The sequence below is a fragment of the Lycium barbarum genome, chromosome 4 (assembly GCF_019175385.1).
Source record: "Lycium barbarum isolate Lr01 chromosome 4, ASM1917538v2, whole genome shotgun sequence".
Classification (NCBI taxonomy): domain Eukaryota; kingdom Viridiplantae; phylum Streptophyta; class Magnoliopsida; order Solanales; family Solanaceae; genus Lycium; species Lycium barbarum.
In genome coordinates, this window is record NC_083340.1 from 9,314,245 (window position 1) to 9,334,302 (window position 20,058).

Sequence of the window (20,058 nt, forward strand, 5' to 3'; positions counted from 1 at the left end):
AACAAGAAGAAGATTTGAATGTTCACGGGTCATGGGCGGATGTAGCCTTATAATATAGGATTCATCCGAACCAATACTTTCGATGTGGAGTATAATTTATGTGTAAAAATTCATTAAGATTATAATAAATTATATGTTTGATCCCATAAGTTTTAAACTTTTATAGATTAAATCCGTGGAATTTAAATCTTAGATTTACCTTTGATCGAGGTTGAGTTCCTGCCATTCTCACACCTAAGTTCTCACACACTACAAATATTATTTTGTTCTGAAATTTGATTATAGTAGTTTATTTGTAAATGAATCCCATTACGTATTAGGTCACTACTCATAATTAAAGTCTAGCATCTGCCCGCAAAGTTTTGTCTATGTGGACTTTTCAATATTAAAGCCAAAGCTCAATTTGGCCAAATGTATACATAGTCAGATAAAAACATATGCATGTTTGGAAAACTTACCCATTGCCCAAGTTCGCCTGTTGAAAGTAAAATTCCAAATTATATTAAGTTGGTGGTATATATGTTTTATTATCCTTGACTCCAAATATTATATTGACAGAACATTAAGGAAATGAAGTAGACATATATCGAAAGAGAACGGGACGATGATGTTAATTATGTCTCACTGTTGAAACGAATTAACAATTTAATACATTCCCCAATTTAGGGATATCCAAATGTATCCTTTCGTAGCCTAAAGTATGATTGTATGAATATATCCTAGCCATACGATGTGAAAGTCTAATTCACCCTTATTAACCCGCCATTACATGTTCCCGTGTTCATAAACGCTTCGAATATTCCATCCGGTCTCAACTATTAATCGTTTTGGTCAATTAAATTTGTTCAGAATATCTGACGTTTAGAAAAATTCCAAGTCATTTATTACCTTTTTAATTTTTTAAAATCTATTCTTATGCTTCTATTTAGTGAAGTGGTTAACTAAATGAGACGTTTTTAAAGAACGTAAAAAATAAGTGTAGGAACTTTTCTTTATGAGTTTAGTTTCTCATACACGTAAGGGGCAAGGATCATGATAAAAATTTCACTGATATATAAAAAAATTTAGTGGTTGATTTCTTTTATTTGTCTTAACCGTAATGGACAAAACTATCACGATTTGTATTGCTGAGAGATAATAGGTACCTAGTAAAAATAATTGAAGTGTGAAAAAAATTGATTTGTACATGAGCGAAAGTTACAAATTCAGTAGAACACATGAGTAACTTTAGCCTATAGGAATATCTTGTATTTGTATTAGGATATTCACTTAATACGAGTAAATAATAGAGAATCCAATAAGCAATGAATTCGGAATCCATAAAATCTTGGATTAGACCCATTAAAGTAAGGCAAAAACTGCATGTAGAAAGAAAAGCAAGTACTTATTGTCAGTTTGTCACCCAAAAAAGAGAAACTATGACTGTAATCTCAATAAAATGTCATCTGCCAAAAGTATCTCACTGCAATGTTATTTGTCCAAAGTGTATATTAGCCCATTAGTTAGTTTTTTATTTTTATTTTTTTTGAAAAAAGGAAAGGCAAAGAAAAGAAATGAAAAAAAATGAAAAGTGAAAGAAAAAGGAAAACCTCTTGTCTCACCGCCGTTTTCTGTTTACAACTGAGGTGACCGAGCTTTGCATTCACGTGTTTTTTTTTTCTCTTTTCAGGGAATATCAGCTCTGATTTGCAGAAGAATAAAAATATTTTACCTACTGAAAATAGTAATAAAAAGACTGTCAAACGTCGTGCATGAAATGATAAATTCCACATGATTCCAGTTGTAGTTTCTTCCATAATGGGTAAATGAATATTCCCTTAATTTTTACCAAAAGAAGCAAGCTAAAAAAAAAATACTAGTATTAAAGTGCAGTAACTAAAACAAAAGTAAAATCAAGAAAATAATTATTCATCGGTTATTTACAATGAAAGGTTCATTACTTCATTACTAGCTTTTTGTCACTCAGTTTCACTTTTTTTGCTAAACTCTGTATCAAACTGAATCCCCCACCGGTCCAGTTGGGGACTTCGAGTGCGATTCCGTTAATGTTATCCCACAAATTGGTATCTTTCAATATTAATACATAGTTCAATTGAATCTCTTTCGTCGAAAAATTATACTGCTACCACTGCGGGACTTCGAGATCAGTTCTGTGGCTGTAATCCCACAAACAGAGATCTTCTTCGGGCCAAAATTCACAGTAATTAGTGTCATTGCTTTCAGCTCCAGTCAAATCCCATGGTGAATTATAGTAACAAAACTTATCAAATTCTTGACTAAGATCCAATAAAAGATCAGGCAAATCAAGAAAAGGGTCCTCAATACTTCTTAAAGATGATGATTCTCTTGATTCTATTTCTTCAGGAGAACAAGACACTTCCATTAACTCACCTTTACACTTTTCTACCATACAATTTCTTGAAGAAATATCTAAAGCTGCAGCTTTTGCAGCTGCAGATTGAATATCTTTAGCACATTTCGAAGCTGGTTTAGGAAATTGATGGACTAATTCAGGGAAATTGAGTAAAGCTAAGGGACCTTTAATGGCAATTGCAGCAACATCATGTGCTCTAGCAGCCATTTCAGCTGTAGCAAATGTACCTAGCCAAATTCTTGATTTTTTTCTCGGCTCGCGAATTTCAGACACCCATTTTCCCCAGCTACGTTTTCGAACACCGTGGTATAAAGAGTGTTCTGAATCATCATTTTTCTTGGTTTTTTCAGTATTGTAACTGCAGTTAGGTTTTTTGTAAGTGGTTTCTTGTTTTGATGATGCTAAGGTTGTTGGTCTTTTTGTGAGTGATGAGGAAGAAGAAGAAGAAGAAGAAGAAGAGGAGGAGGTTGTTTGGTTGTTAATGTTGTTGAGAGTAATGAGAGATTTGCCTTCCATTGGTGATAATTCTTTTTTTTGAGTTAGTGAAGAACTTGAGGATGGAGTTACAGATTGAGCTTCTTATAGTGTTTTGGTTCTTTGGCTCTCTGTCACTTTTATCTTTTTTAGTCGAGATGGAATAATCCCAAAGAAAAAGAAAAAGAAAAAGAAAAGTATAAAGCAAATATCTCTATATATAACATATTAAATTTCATGAACGGTCAAAGAACTAATATTAGTATATTTTCTGCACCAATATTACACAACTTTATTTTGTCACTTAAAATTCATAACACTATCACCTTAGTAACAAAAGGATCACTATAGCCAGAAAATGTAACTTCCGGTAGTTTGTTTGTTTTTTCAACAATTTTCACTTAAAAAGAAAAAGGGACCATTGAAGAAATAGACAAAGAATCACCAATAAGTTCTTGGCTGGGATCATCTTCTTTTATAGAGTATAAAGCCAATAGTCAACAATTATGTTTATACAAATAAACATGAAAATTGATTTCAAAAAATTTGTACCAAAACAGATAACTCTTCCAAAAGTGTTGCAAATCGTAGCTTAGCCAAGTGACTTTTAGCCGAGCCATTTAATCTTCTTTTGTACAAAAATCTATTACTCGTTTGTGTTTTGAGATGAACGATGGGCTTTGAGATAAGGGAGTTAACCATTTACGTTTTACGGTAATTAGGTACATCGATTTCTTAATCTACTAGAAACTAAGAGTGAAAGTACCGTTAATCATAAATGACTCTCCAATGATAATTTTGTTGTGCGTGTGACATGAGTCATAGAGATTGCATAGTGTGACCAACTTAGAAACAACTAAAAAGTGGACTTGCATAGTAGGTCATGTCCCAAAAACAAACTTTTCTCTGTAGTGTTACTAACCAGTACGGTGTACAAAGTAAACCGACAAACCGCATCAAACCGATAAATCGAGTCAAACCGAGAAAAAAATCCGACTAGTTTGGTTTGACTTGGTTTGGTGTTGAAAAAAAAACCCGACCGTAATTGGTTTGCTTTGGTTTTAACTAAAAAAGTCAAACCGAATCAAACCAACCCGACATTATATGTATTCAATTTTTAAAATATTTTATACATAAAAATATTTATTTGTAATGTAATTTATAAATATTTCTTAAATTTTTTCGTAGTTTTTTTATCTATTATCATATTATTCAAGCTTGAACTTAGAATTTTGAACGTCAATAAGTTTTATATCCCATGGATGTTAGTAACTCAAATAAAATTCAAACCAAATCCAACTCAACACTAATGCTAACAAAAGAAATTCAATTTACCATTAGGAATGACAATAATGTTGGATATTTATTCTTTAGTTTGCATGATTGATTTAGAGAGAAAATACATAACTTAAGTTTTTTTTTTCTCTGTCATGTAATTAATACTTATTTGTCGTACTTATTTTAGCATGACTTAATATTTTTAGATTATGGTCATTTTCTTTATGGCTTGTTAATTAGCAATATTTATTTTAACCGATTTTGTTAGCATTTGTTAAATATTTTAATACAATGTCATCACTCTTCTCACATTTTTGTGTTATTTTCTTAAAAGACATCTTAATTATATAGTTGTACCTTACTAGGGCTAAAGAAATATTTGAAGTAAAAGTTATATGTTTTGTATCAAGACTATTCCGAAAAAAAATTCAAAAAACCCGAGAGAACCGAATAACCCGAAAAACATGAGGTTGAAAAATCCGAATTTTATTAGTTTGGTTTGATGTATAAATTTAAAAAACTGAAGCAATTGATTTGATATGATGTTTAAAAAATTTGAATTAATCCGATGTAGACCCCTACTAACAAGTGAAACATTTGTCCTTGAATAGACACCCATGTTTTCCACAATTAGTCCTCGTTGACATGTTTAGCATGTGTCTATTTCCCTTTGGTGATTGTAGTTTCCTTAAGCATTTTGGCAATAGATGGGCCTCCTTCATGGTAGTCCACAGATACAATATCTTCATCAATAAAAGAACAAGATTTGAAGGGAAAAAATTGAATAAAAGAAAACAAAGTTTTAAAAAGATAAAGAAACTTTGGTGCTTTTATTAGGCGCCTTCTGGACACTTCGATATGTTTTGATCTATGATTGATTGAAGCATTGATTACATCCATAAACGTTTACGATGAAAGATTATTGCGGAATAATAAGTATTCTTTTATCCTTAATTAGAAATATCGGGATTGAATCATGAGTATGAAATCACCTTTGATAGAGAGTGCTTTACCCTCAAAATGAAACTTCCCGGTGATAATCCTAATTAGTCGAATCCCAAAACTAATACAAAACACGAAATTAAAACAAAAAAAAAAACCATAAATATTTTCTCCCTTTGTGGAGGTAGCTGGCCGTAACTCCTTTCCCTCGTGTGCGCTGCGTACTACAGTAAATAAGTGCTTATTTTAAAAAAGGTGAGGTGTTCGGCCAGACTAGCTTTTGGGAGAAAATAAGTTTTTTAAGAGAGTAGCAGAAGCAGTTTTTTAAAAGCTAAAAAAAAAAAAAACTTTTGTCCAAAAATACTTTTGAGAAAAATACACTTAGAAACCCTTTTAAAAGCTTGGCCAAACATTAATTGCTGGTCAAAAGTGCTTTTAAAATTAATTGGTGAACACAAATTGCTTTTAGCTTTGAAAAAAAATATTTTTCAAAATAAGTTGATTTTAGAAGCTTGGTCAAACAGGTGATAAGTGTTGAAGATTGTAGCTCCAAAAAAAAATGAGTATAATAGAGGTACTTAAACAATAAATAATATTTTTTGATACATTTTGTCCGGAGGCGGAATCACATTTACTAAAGTGGTTCAATCTAGTTCCTTAATTATACTCCGACTGCATAATTTAATATGTAGATATGCAAAAGTTATTGAATTTCTAGACACGACAAAGCATTTTCTCTTTGAATTTCACTGCTCTTCTCAGCCACCTTCCCAAAGCCCACAGAGTTGAATTTATCTTTTTGAGGGGGTAGTGGGTACTAATGTTTGGACTAAATTAGATTGGCTGACCAAACAAAAAAACTTTGTTAGTCCGTATCCGAAAGTCAAATGAAAACGGTGCAATTGCTAAACATAACCACCAAAATGTCTATTGATACATTAATACAATGATTTTAGTTCATTGAATTTGCATCAAGCTATATTGCAGTAATTTAATGTCCTGGAAAAATACGACAACTCTCTCCACGTGAAGCACGATTTGGTAATCATATCTAGTGAAATCACACTTTCGTAGCAGATATCAAAATCCCTGAGGCATTATGACATGTTGACCGAATTCTTTACGAAAATGTTTTCCAAACTCCTAATCATGTGTTTTGTAGTTGTGCCTTTGGCTTTTATTTCGTTACAGAACCTTTAATGTTTTTACTTTTTCGTTCTTTGCTCAGTGGTGGAGCTGCAAGGCTGCAACTTGGTAAATGAGGAAAGCATAAAGATACAAATTGTGGATGTTGTTGCATTATTATTGGTCTTATAATGAGAACTAATCGGCAATCGCCATCGAACTTTTCAAATATTCTTCATGCCAACTACGTCCCATGTTTCACTTTTACTTATTCAATGTACTAAACATAAATTTTTATTTTTACTTATTCACTTTAGCATATCAAATATTTTTCATAATTTACCCTTAATTACTTATTTCCCAAATTATATCCCCAAGACTTTTTAAAATGCTAATAGTCATAGTTAAATATACAATTTATTTACTATTTTTTAAGAGGAATGCAAAATTTATTGTGGACAAATAAAGTGAACACATGCATGGCGGAACTTAGGGCTGTGCATATTAACGGTTAAACCAATAACCCGAACTAATTATTGGGTTAATGGTTCGGGTTAATGAATTACTGATTCGGGTATCGGGTGGTGCCCTGTGGTTATTGGCTTATTGGGTCGGGTCACGGTTTGACCATTTTTGTTAACGGGTGAACCGATAACCCGATAACCATTTTTTTTTTTTTTTTGGAAACCACTAAGTAAACCTTAGTGGAGGATATTTTATTAATATAATACACTATTACAGAATAAACAAGACAATAGAAAACATGAATGGTCTGCAAAAGCAAAAGGAACAGCCCCCAAAAAAAAAACCAGTCCCGACAAAATTCAACCTAGCCTCAATTCTTAGGGTTTCAATCAACAACTGAGCTCATCGCCTAAAGGAGATCTCCAATTGTGAAAATGCCTTCTCATAAGACATTTATGATAAAGAAGAAATTAGCGAAGAAGCAAAGGCAAAACAGGCCAATTCCTTACTGGATCCAGATCTGTTTCTTTCAGGTAAAAGTCTTTTGCAACTTATTTCCCTAATTTGAGCTTGATGTTGAAGTGATAAATCGGGAAACCACTGTATTACGCTTCAATTTGGACTGATTGTGTCTTGAGTTATTTGAATTAAACGTACTTAAAGCCCATTATAGAACACTCTCCATGAAGACTTGAAAATGTAAACTTACTAAACTATTTTTTACTTCTTCTACATTGCTTTTAATTCTCACTCTTGTTTATGTGTTTTTGTATTTCTCTATTTTGGGGTGTTTGTTGTGGTTGGGAAATTAGGGAAATCACTTCCTAGCAAAAAAAGTTCTTCGTTGTTGAAATATTTTTTGCTCAGTTTTGAAGATGGGTTCCTTGTTCTTGAATTTTTTTTGTGTGAAATCTTAACGGTTAACCCGATAACCGAACCGATAACAAACAACAACCGATTAACCGATAACCCATTAATCGATATCTTAACGGTTCTTTAATGGTTTAACATGTCTACAAACCGATAACCGATAGGTTGAACCGATAACTTTGAAACCCGAACCGAACCGACCGATATGCAGCCCTAGCGGAACTACCTTAGGTGAAGGTGGTCTGATGACACATCATTCGTCGAAAAATTACGCGGTGTACATAGTTTAAACTTTAGCTGTTATCGGGGCGGATCTATGTGGGTGGCAGGGTGTTCACCCGAACGCCCTTGGTAAAATGTTATAGTGTATGTATAAGGTTGATTTTCTGTGTTTATGTACATATATTAATTTTTGAACACTTTAAACAAATGCAAAAGGTTAGCTCTAGTGGTTCAAGATGTTCAAAATTGTCTCTAGTGTCCTAGGTTCAATCTCTGCTGGCAATATTATTTTTAATATTTAGTTTTTGTTATTTTTTTCAACCCTTGAATGAAAATCCTAGATCTGTCACTGGCTATTATGAATATATATTTAATTTTACACACCCTTACATTACATAGGAGGATTTGAGAAGGAAAGAACTGTTGCGTGAATTACTTTCATCGATGCAACAAATAATTAAGGGTTTGTTTGAAAAATATACAATCAAGCAATTATCACTTTCGTTCTTTTTCACTTTGTTCATTTTTTACTTGGCGCTTTCTTTAAGAATTTATTTTTTAGGAGATTGTCTGTTAATTTGCTCATATTAACTACTCCCTCCGTCCCATATTAATTATTCACATTACTACCGTTCTAAAATACTTATCCATTTACAAAATCAAGATATAATTAATTAAATTTTTTCTAATTTATTCTTAACATTAATTATTTTTTAAAGTAACCAATATTAATTAGAGTGCAATTAATTGGAGAGAGATAAGGGCAATACACTGGGTTTACCCTGTGCGCACCCGAAGGATAGCGACTGCGGGTTCCCATGTCATAAAAAAAAAGAGATAAGGGTAATACACTTTTATTTATGATTTCTTAAAAGGCGTGTAAAAAGAAAAGTAGTCAAGTAATATGAAAAGGAAGGAGTATGCTTTGAAAATCTATTTGACTACTAGTAATCTATATACAGTTATTTAATGATAAGAACACTATTGGAGGAAAATAATAAAATAATAAATCTCTCTTGATTGGCCAAATTGATAAATAAAAAGGAAAATTTATTTTTAGCATATAGTGAATAAGTAAAAGGGAACGGAGGGAGTATATTTTGCTGCTCAATCACCACTTAATAAGTCAGTCATAAAGGATACCATCATTCAAAAGGAGATGGCATTTCAAATTTTAGTTTATTAGCACAGCACAATACAACAGTTATAATAATGTGTATATTGGCTGCAGTTCTTGTTTCACAGCCTAGCAGTTCGTAGTTGCTGCTTGAGTATTGGCCTGATATATTCAGAGAAGCCATCAGCTACATTTGATTCATTAAGAGGGTCCTTCCACGCAGCCTCATACAGTTTTGGGTACACATTTCCATCGTAACGTCCAAGAATTGAATCAAGGTAGTGATCGGTATAGTTAAATGCATCAACAAGCGATATAGCATTTGGACGAAGCTGATATTAAAGAGGGGAATGGATCAATAAAAACAGCTTTACTCTCCAAGCAGAAATGACAGGAAACAAGTGAGAAAATGACAAAAATTGTCTCTTATCTATGTTAGTGGGTCAAAATAGTCCCTTAAGTATCATTTGAACAGTTTTGACCCTTGGAGTTTGACAAAAATGAGCACTTAAGTCTCCATCAGATGTTATCAAACTCTGATTATTAAAGTTAATCGGAAATATGAAAAAAGAAAATATGTTACGTGAACTCACATTTGGAAGTACAACTTTTGTAGTTGATGTTATTTTTACTCTATTTCAAGAGTTTGATGCAACTTTTTGAGGTGCAATTTCTATTATTTTTGATGTAGTTTTTTATGTTGCGGTTTCTCAAAATTCGATGGAAATTTTTAGTGCTTCTGGTTAAAAAAAAAAAAAAAAAATTAAAAAAATCAATAGTTTCGGTTAAGTTTAACAATCATAGTTTGGTAAATATTTGACGGAGACCAAAAGTGCTCACTTTTGTTAAACCTACTACCAAAGATAAGGGACCCTTTTTGGCATTTAATCGAAAACAAATTCTCAACGAGACGAACCTGCGAATACAAGGCTCTGAGCTGCTCATTAGCAAGTGACGCCTGCTTTGAGGTGATATAGCCGGTCCCGAGAAAATCTCCTTGATGTTTGTGAAGAAGGAAGAGCGAATAGATGCCACAAAGCACCTCCAGCTGTTGCTTAATCCCTTTACCGGGAATGTTTTGTTGCAGCTTCTCAATAAACCTTAATGAGATAAAAGAAGTATTAGTAAACAAAATGTCTAAATTCCAGAACATTGTCAATAAAATCCCCATAAAATTTCCAATACCGAGAAGCTTAAAGCAGATACAGTTCATGCATTACTAACTAAAATAACTCCTCCTTATTAACGATCTCACCATTTTCAGCTGAATACATTGCCGAAAGCAGACTGATCATTCAAACCAAACACAGCTTAAAAACGAATAGTCAATACAGTAAATTATGCGATCTTTCTATTTGGACAGTTTGTAGTTATAGTACTTATGAAGAACGAATTTTTGTTCGCAGGGTCATGACATTGTTAGGCTTTTTACTGGAAGAGAATGCAGTAAAGAAGCTTACTTGGAGACGACAATCAACTGACAATGAGCAACTGCTGCTTCAACTAAATCAGCTGCTAGTTCTGCAAAACCTAAAGAGAGGAGGGCAAAGCAAGAAAATTAGAAATTGATATTTTGTTGCGAGAAAAAGACAGCTGAAACTTCATACAGAAACTTTAAACTAGACGGTAATAAAAATTTACAGAAGTGAAAAAGAAAGCCGCAGAGACTTGATAGTGAGTACCTTCTTCTGGATTATCAAACTTGCTAAGATTCTGAGCACAAGCAACAGACATCCTGGCAGCCCTTGCTTCAAATGCTTCCAATATTGCACTAGGTTTCAGCCAGTCCTTGGCTGCAGGAGATGGAAATAACCACAATCAGCAACCAACTTTTTGTAGGTCAGAAAACACAGGAGGATATCTGAAGGGCGAAACTACAGGCCTTCTCACATGGTTAACATTATGCAAGCAAAAGCGGGGAAATTACACGTATTAATATCACAAGCGGATCCTTTTCCTAATGCAACTGATTAGGAAAAGGTATGCAGGGAAAAGGTATGCAGGGAAAAGTAATGCAGGGTTTAGTTATTCCACCTTCTATCCTGCATAAATAATACTCCCTCCGTCCTAATTTATATGACACTCATTCCTTTTTAGTCGGTCCCAAAAAGAATGACACCTTTCTATATTTAGTAACAATTCAACTTTATGAAATGATTTCTAGCCACACAAATTGTTATGGTTTGTTTTAGACCACGAGTTTCAAAAGTCTTACTTTATTTCTTAAACTTCGTGTCAAGTCAAACACCTTCATATAAAATGGGACGGAGGGAGTACATACAATTTCTCATAACTTATACATGTATTAGATATGCGGGATTGTAAATTGGTAACCAAACACTGTACTTGGTGTGCTGAGTTTAATACATAATAACTAAAATGCTACCAAACGTGGTACTAGTTATGCTAGTTTACTACATGAATAACTCACTTCCTAACTAGCAACCAAACGTCCCCTAAGTACTCTCAGAACGAATAGTACTATGACAATGAACGATCAGCTGCAAGGACTTTACCTTGTTTCACATCAGAACGACATTGCATCAAGTGTTCAATTCTTCCCATATAAGCTATGGTACCCACTGGCTTCTTTCCAGAGCCCAGTTGCGAAACAGTCTTCATAAGAATCCTTGCAACCTACATGAAACACCGCATGGTTCATAGTGGAGAACGGGATCTAAATATAATATTAGGATAAAAAGTCCATGCATTAAGACTTCATAAATTAGATAAGCATCTATTGCACTTCACTTGCTCATTTACAATATAGATAATTCAAGTTAACGTCAAGAGACTTGCTTTTGGGAGAGAAATAGGGGGAAAAAAGAAAAAAACCCGCACAGAATTGCCATATTGAAGTCACTGATTCTATAAACATTTAAATTCATCCATTAATTTCATGGAAATCAACCTGCTATCATCAACTCTTTCTTATCTACTTCCTCCATTCCAAAAAGATTACCTTAAGTCACCTCGGTAACAATTATGATCTCAGTACTTAAAGTACCTTGGTTCTAGTTCCAACCACCAATTGACTAAATTATAAAACATCTATAACTTCTGGAAGATCTTGATAAGGAGGGAAAAGTACAGGAGATTGGAACTATAAAATAGAATTTTACATTTTCCAGAAATTCCTCAATACTTCTTTTCTTCTTTGATGGTTCTCCCATTTTATTAACAAAAGATTAAATTGAAATGCGAAAACCAGAAACAAGACTCTGTAACTGCTAGATTGTTTTTAAAGATCAATAAGAAACTCAAGATTAAAGAATTTATATAAAAACGATTATCTGCCCAAAAAGGTAAATATGATTGACAAGCTTAAATGACCACTACTGAACCAGCTGAGCTAAAGGAATCTCCGACTCCACACCATCCCTTTAAAAGGACTTCAAAATTTTGGAATAAAATGGAAACAAGCAAGATTTTAATCTTTTCCTTTCGATGAGTGGAAGACAAACAAAAACTGAGAACTGGTATGTCAAACCGTACAAAATCTAGTTTACCTGTAGTTGTAGCACAACATTATCTCCTTCGTATGTACAGGCAGGGACATAAACGGCAAATAATTCTGGAAGCCCACTGCTGCAAAGATAACCATGACCTCCACATAACTTTCGGCATTCTTCAATTCCATCCTGGAATAAAATCGCAATCATGCAAGAAGCATGTTATGTTAAATGGCGTGATATTGGATTCAAATCAACACTTAGAGAATAGCTTTTCCTCCATTTTGTTTAATCAAGTAACAGCTTAAGAGAAGGGCAGGTCCAAACTAAAATTTCTCTTTTGATTAGGCAAGAGAAATTTGACTGTTTATAAGCAGTCCAAGCCACAAATTGAAGAAAACCTAATTGCTAAACTTATCCTAATACAAATGAAGATTGCTTAGGAGATTACTTACAGCAGTGGCAGAGGTGGTCAAAGACTTCAACCCTGCGGTGCATGCATGCGCCTCAGGCAAAGTTGAGAAATCATTTGCTTGCAGTCTTTGTGTAACATCAGTGTACAACCAATTCAGCCACTCACCAACAAATCTGAAGGCATACGCAGAAGCCAACAAGGGGAAGAGCCTGTTTTGCTGAGTTTTGTAGTCAATCACCTGCATAAAAGCATGCAGTAGGAACATTAATCACAACTCCGGCTGATAAACAATGACGTATTAACTTGACTGGGGAAAACATAAATCTATGAATGGTTGTGCTAAGTTATGGAACACATAGCAAACAGATTTTGTACTCTTGAGGTGCCAAGAACTTCATCAAGCTCAATCAGCAGAGAAATTCCTTTCTCAGAGTCACATAGGTCTAATGACTATTGAGTTTTTTAAGCCAGAAGATTCCTAAGCATTGCAGTAGTCTGCAAAGTTGGAAAATGTTGGAGCAGATCAATTGGCTCCAATATTTTTTTCCCTGTCCAAAAACTTCATCAACCTTCGTTTTTTTCCTTTGTTTTTTTGAAAAGGAAAAGATCACTTTTAAATCCAAAATCTTACTACAAGTGTCCCTTTTTATCAACACCAGTTAAATGCAAGAATACCACCGATGTGCCAATATGATTATGGCATGCAACAAATGAAATATCAGACCTCAGGCATAAGAAAATGACCATTTACTTTACTACTGACAGGATTGCATCCAAGGTTACCTGAGTTTCTTTTCCACCATTCTGAGAGCCGAATTGTCTACGAACGGCACTGTATCTGGTGGCAATACACACAGCACGAGACATCGCAATGGAAGCATCTGCTACAATTGTTTGCCGTACATATACCATGGTCCCATAAAGAAGTTGTCGCGGAATATCAGATTGGACAAATTTTCCTTCCTTTGTAACTTGTGAAACCCTGAATTTTCAAAGCCAATATAATAACAACCATGTTAATGTAAAAGTAATTATTTTTTCACTTAATTAGAGGTAAGAAATTCCAAAAATTTCCTAATAGTAGGAAAAAGCTTCTTTTTTCTCGCTCCAGGTAAAACCTGCTAGAATTGCTACTCCCAAGATTACTTAAACACAAGAAGCTGAACTAGAGGGCTGGAAATATCTTTAAAAACTACAAAAACAAAAAAGTTTATAACAAGGGGTGTATCTTGGAGCCGTCATAAAGGAAAAAGGAGGAAAAGAGCTTTTAACTTGAATACCAGAAAATGGAAAACTACAAACCTCATCAACATTTGATCTCTTGGAATGCGCACATGATCAAATCTTAACACTCCATTATCCATGGTATTATATGCTCCGTTCCCAAATTTCATTCCAATGTCTCCAACAGTAATGCCTGGAAGAGGTTTGTGGTCCTCCAAGCTCCGTAGTTGCACAATAAAACCTAAAATATGTATAGTCAATAAAACATAAGTGAATCTTTCCTGAAACATTAGCATGCGTTGCCCCATTTAGTGACATGAATAATCATTGACTTACCATTAATCCCATAGTCTTTACCATCTGTTATAAGACGAGCGTACACAACACCATGGGTAGACACTTTACCCAATCCACCAGGCCACCACTATTCAAAATTGTAAAAAGCCAGAGATCAGGGGGATTCACTAATTCTTAATGAATGAAGAATTCACTAATTCTTAATGAATGAAAATTATACTAAATTAATAGAGATGACACATTTCTGAATAGCATATTGAACCGATAAAAATGAGCAGCAGACGTAAGATTATTGGAGAACTGTTTTTCAAAAGGAATACAGGAGAACAAGTAGTGGACCATTCTTACCTTGCTTGACGTCAATGTTGGACTGTGAATGACAAATTCATCTGTTTGAGGATCAAATGTGGCAGTGGTCTCAAGGCCTTGAACGTTGGACCCATGTCCAAGTTCAGTTTGAGCATAGCAGCCAATTATTTGCATCTTGTAGGCTAACGGCAACCACTTTTTCTGCTGTTCATCTGTGCCCTGTCCTTTTATGGCTGGTATAAACATTCCCTATGAAGAAAAATGTTGGCAGGTGCCACAATCATTGGGTTTGAAGCAATGAAAACAGAAGGAGAAAAGACTATTGCAACAACTCTAAGTAATGAATGCAAGGTGGCAACATAGGAGGAGTGGCAAACGGGCAGGTCAGATCGGATATGGGCGGGTCGAAAACGGTTAAACAAAAAAAAGATAAAATATCCGACCCGCCCATATTTGACATGGATAACAAATTGGTTAACCGACGGATGATATGGATATCCATATTATCCATGGTTTCGGAGAAGTCAGGTGAGAACACAAGCAAAAAGTCAAAATAAGCTTATACTCCCAAAAAGCAAAAACTCATGAAAAATAACAAGAAGACAAATGGGTATTGATAATATGAATATCTATATTATCCTTCTGGATGTCCATTTTTTAGTGGATAATATCCATATTTGATCCATTTTTTAAAAAGTCAGTTATCTGACCCATTAGAATTGGATGGTTACTGTTTTTTTAACAACAATTTAGCATAGGCAAAAGCAGAAGTCAAACAAGAGGTTACCCAATGAAGATCAGTAAAAGCAGGCTCATCTACCCAACGCCTTAACTGAGTGGCTTCTTCTTCTGCAAATATGAAATTCAAGGTAATCAGCAAACAATGGGAAACTTCGATTAGATGCCTCTTTTTTGGAAGAACACATTAAAAGGATTAAAAAACTAAAACAAAGTCATACCAGAAAGACGAAGATCAATGATCCGTTTCCATGCATATGCCGCCTTCCTTAGAGTGTTCTTAAATAGCTCTTTCCTAGGAAGCATGGTTCTGCCCTCCTTACTGAAGCCCTATATCCAACAATGACACTCGGTCAATATTACACACATGAAAAATAGAAGAAAGCGCAGTTCGTTCTATTTTACTTCCAAAACCAATTTATTAGAAAATTATGCCGGAAAATGTTTTTGATCAGCATTCAACCCCAAAACGGTCACCAGCTGAATCATACAAACCGGTGGTCTGTTAAAGCAAAAACATTTTACTGACTAAATCATTCTAAAAAACAAATCCATGTTAGCATTTAATCAAAACCTAGTCCCTTTTCCTACCAAAAGATTCTAATGCACCTGCTCCATTCATTTTTATGTTTTCCTTTCCTCAGAACTTCAGAGCAATTTCACACCAAACAATGACTTGTCACACCACGTCAATAACATTTTCGCCTACTAAATAATGTTTGATCAGAGTTCAATTCCAGAATGTGGTCGGTTTCTATCAGTTAAATCACGCACATTATTGACTCCCTAAACCTTATCAAAATCAAATATTTTTTCTATTAAAACACAGAATGAGCATAAGAAGGACTTCCTTCCCATCATCAGCATATCCATGTACAATACAAAAATATGAAGCATCAAACACCCCAAAAAAAAAAAAAAAAAGAACAAAAGAACAAAAGAACAAAAGAACAAAAAAGAATTAAAATCAGCTTATATCAGTTAAATCACACACATTACTTGCTCCCTAAAAAAATAAAAAAATCAGCCAAAGTATAGTTAATGAGCATAAGAAGGATTTTCTCTCTACCATCACCATATCCATGTATAAGAAAACAAGATAATAAAGCATGAAACAAAAAAAAAAAAATCAGTTAAATCACACACATTACTGGCTCCGAAAAAGTTATCAAAATCAAACCTTTTTGTCTGTTAAAACACAGTTAATGAGCCTAAGAAGGACTTTCTCTCCATCATCAACATATCCATGTACAAAACCCAAGAAAATAAAGCATCAAACGCCTAAAAGACAAGAAATAATTAAAATCAGTTTATATCAGTCAAATCACACACATCACTCATTATTGACTCCCTAAAACTTATCAAAATCAAATCTTTTTTCTCTTACACCCACAGTTAATACAAAAAATAGACAACAAAGCATCAAACAGACAAAAAAGAATTAAAATCAGTTAAATCACACACATTACTGGCTCCCTAAAACTTATAAAAATCAAATCTTTTTTACTCTTAAACACAGTTAATGCGACTCTCTCTTCATCATCACCATATCCATGTACAAAAAACAAGAACAGTAATCATCAAACACCCAAACAAACAGACAAAACAGAACCAAACATCAGTTGCAAAGAAAAACTAAATAATAACAAATCCTGATTCATATGTACCGACAACCATATCAATAAGATTATCCAACAAAAGGGTGTCAAAAAAAATTTCTAAAAATTGAGGGGGTAAAAAAAAAAGGAAAAGGGAATTACAGGATCATTAGCAACAAGCTTAGAGATACGATCTGCAAGTTCAAAATTATAACGAGAACCAGCCCAAACAATCTTCATCTCATCCACATCAAATTCAGCTTTTTTCCTTTCATCAGCCAAGTAATCTACACCCTCCATATCTCTCCTTTTTCTCAGATCAAAACTCAAAATTAATTCTTGCACAGTATGAAAAATTCAATCTTTGGGGTGTCTTATAAATACCCAATTCAATTCTTGAAAAAAAAAAAAAAAGAGAAGAAGGATAAGGATTGAACACGTTGAGTTTTCCAAGAACGTTTTAGCAGTAGTTGTAGTTGTCGTTGGAGTGGGCGTTTGTGCTTATACTCGTAATGCTGGATAATCATATTTTTGACTATTATTTTGTTTACTGCACATGTCTTTTTCTTGCAAAAAAAAAAAAAAAAAATTGGTCCACTTTAATTTGTTTATTTATAGTATACTTTTATTTTAGCCTTTCTGCTCCGTAGGTTCCGAGGTGTGAATACTCGGTGCAGTGGACGACAAGAGAAGAGATTTAGCCCAATTTTTTATTTTTTTTCAAATTGTCCTCAAATGTGTTTTATTGAAATTAGTAGGCGTTTGGATATGAATTGAATAATATTTAAAAATATATATGTGATATTTGAAGTTAAAGTTTTAAAATGATATAAATGAAAGTTAAAATATTGTTTGGACATGTATTTTGTTTTAAGAAAAATTGAAGTTTTATGAGTGAAAAATAAATTACTTGGAAATTTAATTTATCTTAAGAACTAACTAAAAAATTATTTTAAATATAACCAAATAATATTTTGAAAATATTTTTTTAAAAGAAAAAATGCTTCCATATTTTTGCACGGATTGGCCTTCAAATGCACTGGTATTTAACTTTGACCCTCTCGTATCTGTGGTATATAATTTTTTTTCTCTTATTGCTTATTTAATAAAAATATTTTGATATGCTTTGCTCAGCATAAGTCCTCTTAGTATGGGATTATGAAAATACTTTATATATTTTAGTAGAAACTTTTTAAAGAGGCTTTACTATTCCAAGAAAGTAATTATTTGTACTGCATGTTCATTCTCCTGCCACGTACTTTAAAAAAAATTCATTGATTTTCAAAAAGTATGTAAGCATAGTATTTGATGGGCATGTTATATTAGAGATAGTAATTTGTTTCTCTTTTGGTTTAGAATTAATTGATTAGTTTTTTCAATAAAAGGCAGAAAATAAATATTAATCCTAATTAGCAAATGACTGAAATTTAATAATTTTCTGAGATTATTGAAAATTTACATTAGATGGAAAGATTCCAAAAGCAAGATATGATTAATGCTAATCTAAAGATGGTCATAAATTTAAGTCTAGACATTAATTAATTAACTAATTAACAATTTTGTAAAGTTGGTTGACCATGTACCAATTAATTCAGTGGTCCACAGGTCATAAAAAATAATTAATTAATTAATTAACTAATTGATTAACAATTTTGTAAAGTTGCTTAAACATGTTGCCAATAATGCAGTGTCACTCCCCTCAATAAATAAAATTTGGCAGAAAAGAGTTAGTTGGTCATTTTATGTTTCAATTCCCAAATTCAGATGAGACTATTACTCCAAGTATGAAAGCAATAATTTTTAATCTATGAATCCCAAATTATCATTTACTCACGTGACAACGATTCTAACATTTTTGAAGAAAATAGAAATATAAACAGTCTAACAAATTAACCAATCTAAGTTTCGAAAACTAATTCAAAATTAGAGTACCTAAATTGTTTATGATTTGGTGTTTGCTATTTTGTACAACTCATAGCTATATAAAATTGGTAGTCAAAATACTCTTTTAATTAGTTTTTAAATTTCTAATCAAAGTGTACAGTTATCTTCTGAGTGGAAATTATTCAAAAATATATTGAGATTATGAGCCATTTTCTTTTATACATGTATCTTCCATTATTGCATCAAGTGTATCAAGAAATAAAAAATAAAATAGAAGTTTTTTTTGGGTAACAAATAAAATGAAATAGAAGTTTCTTATTCAAACTATCACGTGGATTTTCATTACTACCAGTCGACCACCCAACTTGAATTATTATTCGAAGGAGTCTTTTCTTTTTTTAAAGACTCTTAGAAGCAAAAATAGTTTTTGCCTCTCTACCATGACTAGGCAACAATGAATAGGTTTTCTTAACCAAAACGTACAACATAACTGGGGAAAGTTATCAATTTCGTTGCTGACACTACACCAAAAAAGGCTTTTAGTGACAATATATATTTTTTTTAGCGGTAATAGTTATTGTCACAAAAACATTTATCAGCAATTGGTTAATGCCATTAGATCCAAGATCGGTAAAGTCTTTAGCGGCATTTATTGTTAGGGCTGAAGTTTGGTAATGCCGGTAATAATTAATTCTAGAATATAATTAGCGGCAATTAAGTTGTTGCCGCAAATTAACTGTCGCTAAAAGCATATTTTGTTGTAGTGTGATATCACACTCAAACTATACCCGAAATTTCGATATCACACTCAAACTATTAAGGCGACCTATTATACACTTAAACATTTAAAAAGTGAGTTTTTTTTACCCCCTGAGAGTTGATGTGGGTAAAAAAGAATTTTGATTGAATAATAGGAGAGTGAGGTCAAAAACTGATTCCCCCCCCCCCCCCCCCCCGACACCTCCACGTCACCCCACTCCCTCTTCTCCTCCACCTTCACGCCACACCCTTCTTCTTCTTCATTTCAAATTCACAAACAAAAAAATCTGATATATTTTCTACTTCTTCTTCTCTAAAAACCACCCAATGATTTCTCTAACCAGCCAAAGCAACAACCCTCCATTGGTATACTTGTGAAATTCCCACATAAAATTAATAATAACAAATCTGTTGCCATTGATGTAACGTTGATAGCAGCAGTAGTAGTAAAATTACTAATACTCCCTCCGTTCAAATTCATTTGTCCACAAATGCAAAAAGATTCCATCTTTTTT

General features: G+C 33.3%; 2 protein-coding genes across 2 annotated transcripts; both read right to left on the reverse strand.

The window, feature by feature from the left end:
* Nucleotides 1-1,887: 1,887 nt before the first annotated feature.
* LOC132638167 (ethylene-responsive transcription factor ERF038-like) lies at nt 1,888-2,965 on the reverse strand. The gene has a single exon (XM_060355137.1). The coding sequence runs from the start codon at nt 2,888-2,890 to the stop codon at nt 2,123-2,125; it is 768 nt and encodes a 255-aa protein (XP_060211120.1). The 5' UTR covers nt 2,891-2,965; the 3' UTR covers nt 1,888-2,122.
* A 5,814-nt stretch (nt 2,966-8,779) lies between these two features.
* Nucleotides 8,780-17,410, reverse strand: LOC132635138 (peroxisomal acyl-coenzyme A oxidase 1). Its single transcript, XM_060351401.1, has 14 exons — nt 17,063-17,410; nt 15,524-15,632; nt 15,352-15,413; nt 14,604-14,813; nt 14,295-14,382; nt 14,037-14,199; nt 13,518-13,716; nt 12,775-12,972; nt 12,377-12,508; nt 11,384-11,504; nt 10,550-10,660; nt 10,328-10,397; nt 9,784-9,967; nt 8,780-9,199 (listed from the first exon to the last, which is right to left on the reverse strand). Exons 1-14 carry the CDS (start codon nt 17,198-17,200, stop codon nt 8,990-8,992), a joined length of 1,995 nt encoding a protein of 664 aa, XP_060207384.1. The 5' UTR covers nt 17,201-17,410; the 3' UTR covers nt 8,780-8,989.
* Nucleotides 17,411-20,058: the final 2,648 nt, after the last annotated feature.

What these genes read in the sequence shown, in the direction of transcription:
- LOC132638167 (XM_060355137.1), bottom strand. Translation starts at nt 2,890, where the DNA reads ATGGAAGGCAAATCTCTCATTACTCTCAACAACATTAACAACCAAACA.
- LOC132635138 (XM_060351401.1), bottom strand. Translation starts at nt 17,200, where the DNA reads ATGGAGGGTGTAGATTACTTGGCTGATGAAAGGAAAAAAGCTGAATTT. An exon ending in TAAAGACTATGGGATTAATG is followed by an intron (nt 14,200 to 14,294) that starts GTAAGTCAATGA and finishes TACATATTTTAG; the next exon opens with GTTTTATTGTGCAACTACGG. An exon ending in TGACCACCTCTGCCACTGCT is followed by an intron (nt 12,509 to 12,774) that starts GTAAGTAATCTC and finishes ATTTTATTCCAG; the next exon opens with GATGGAATTGAAGAATGCCG.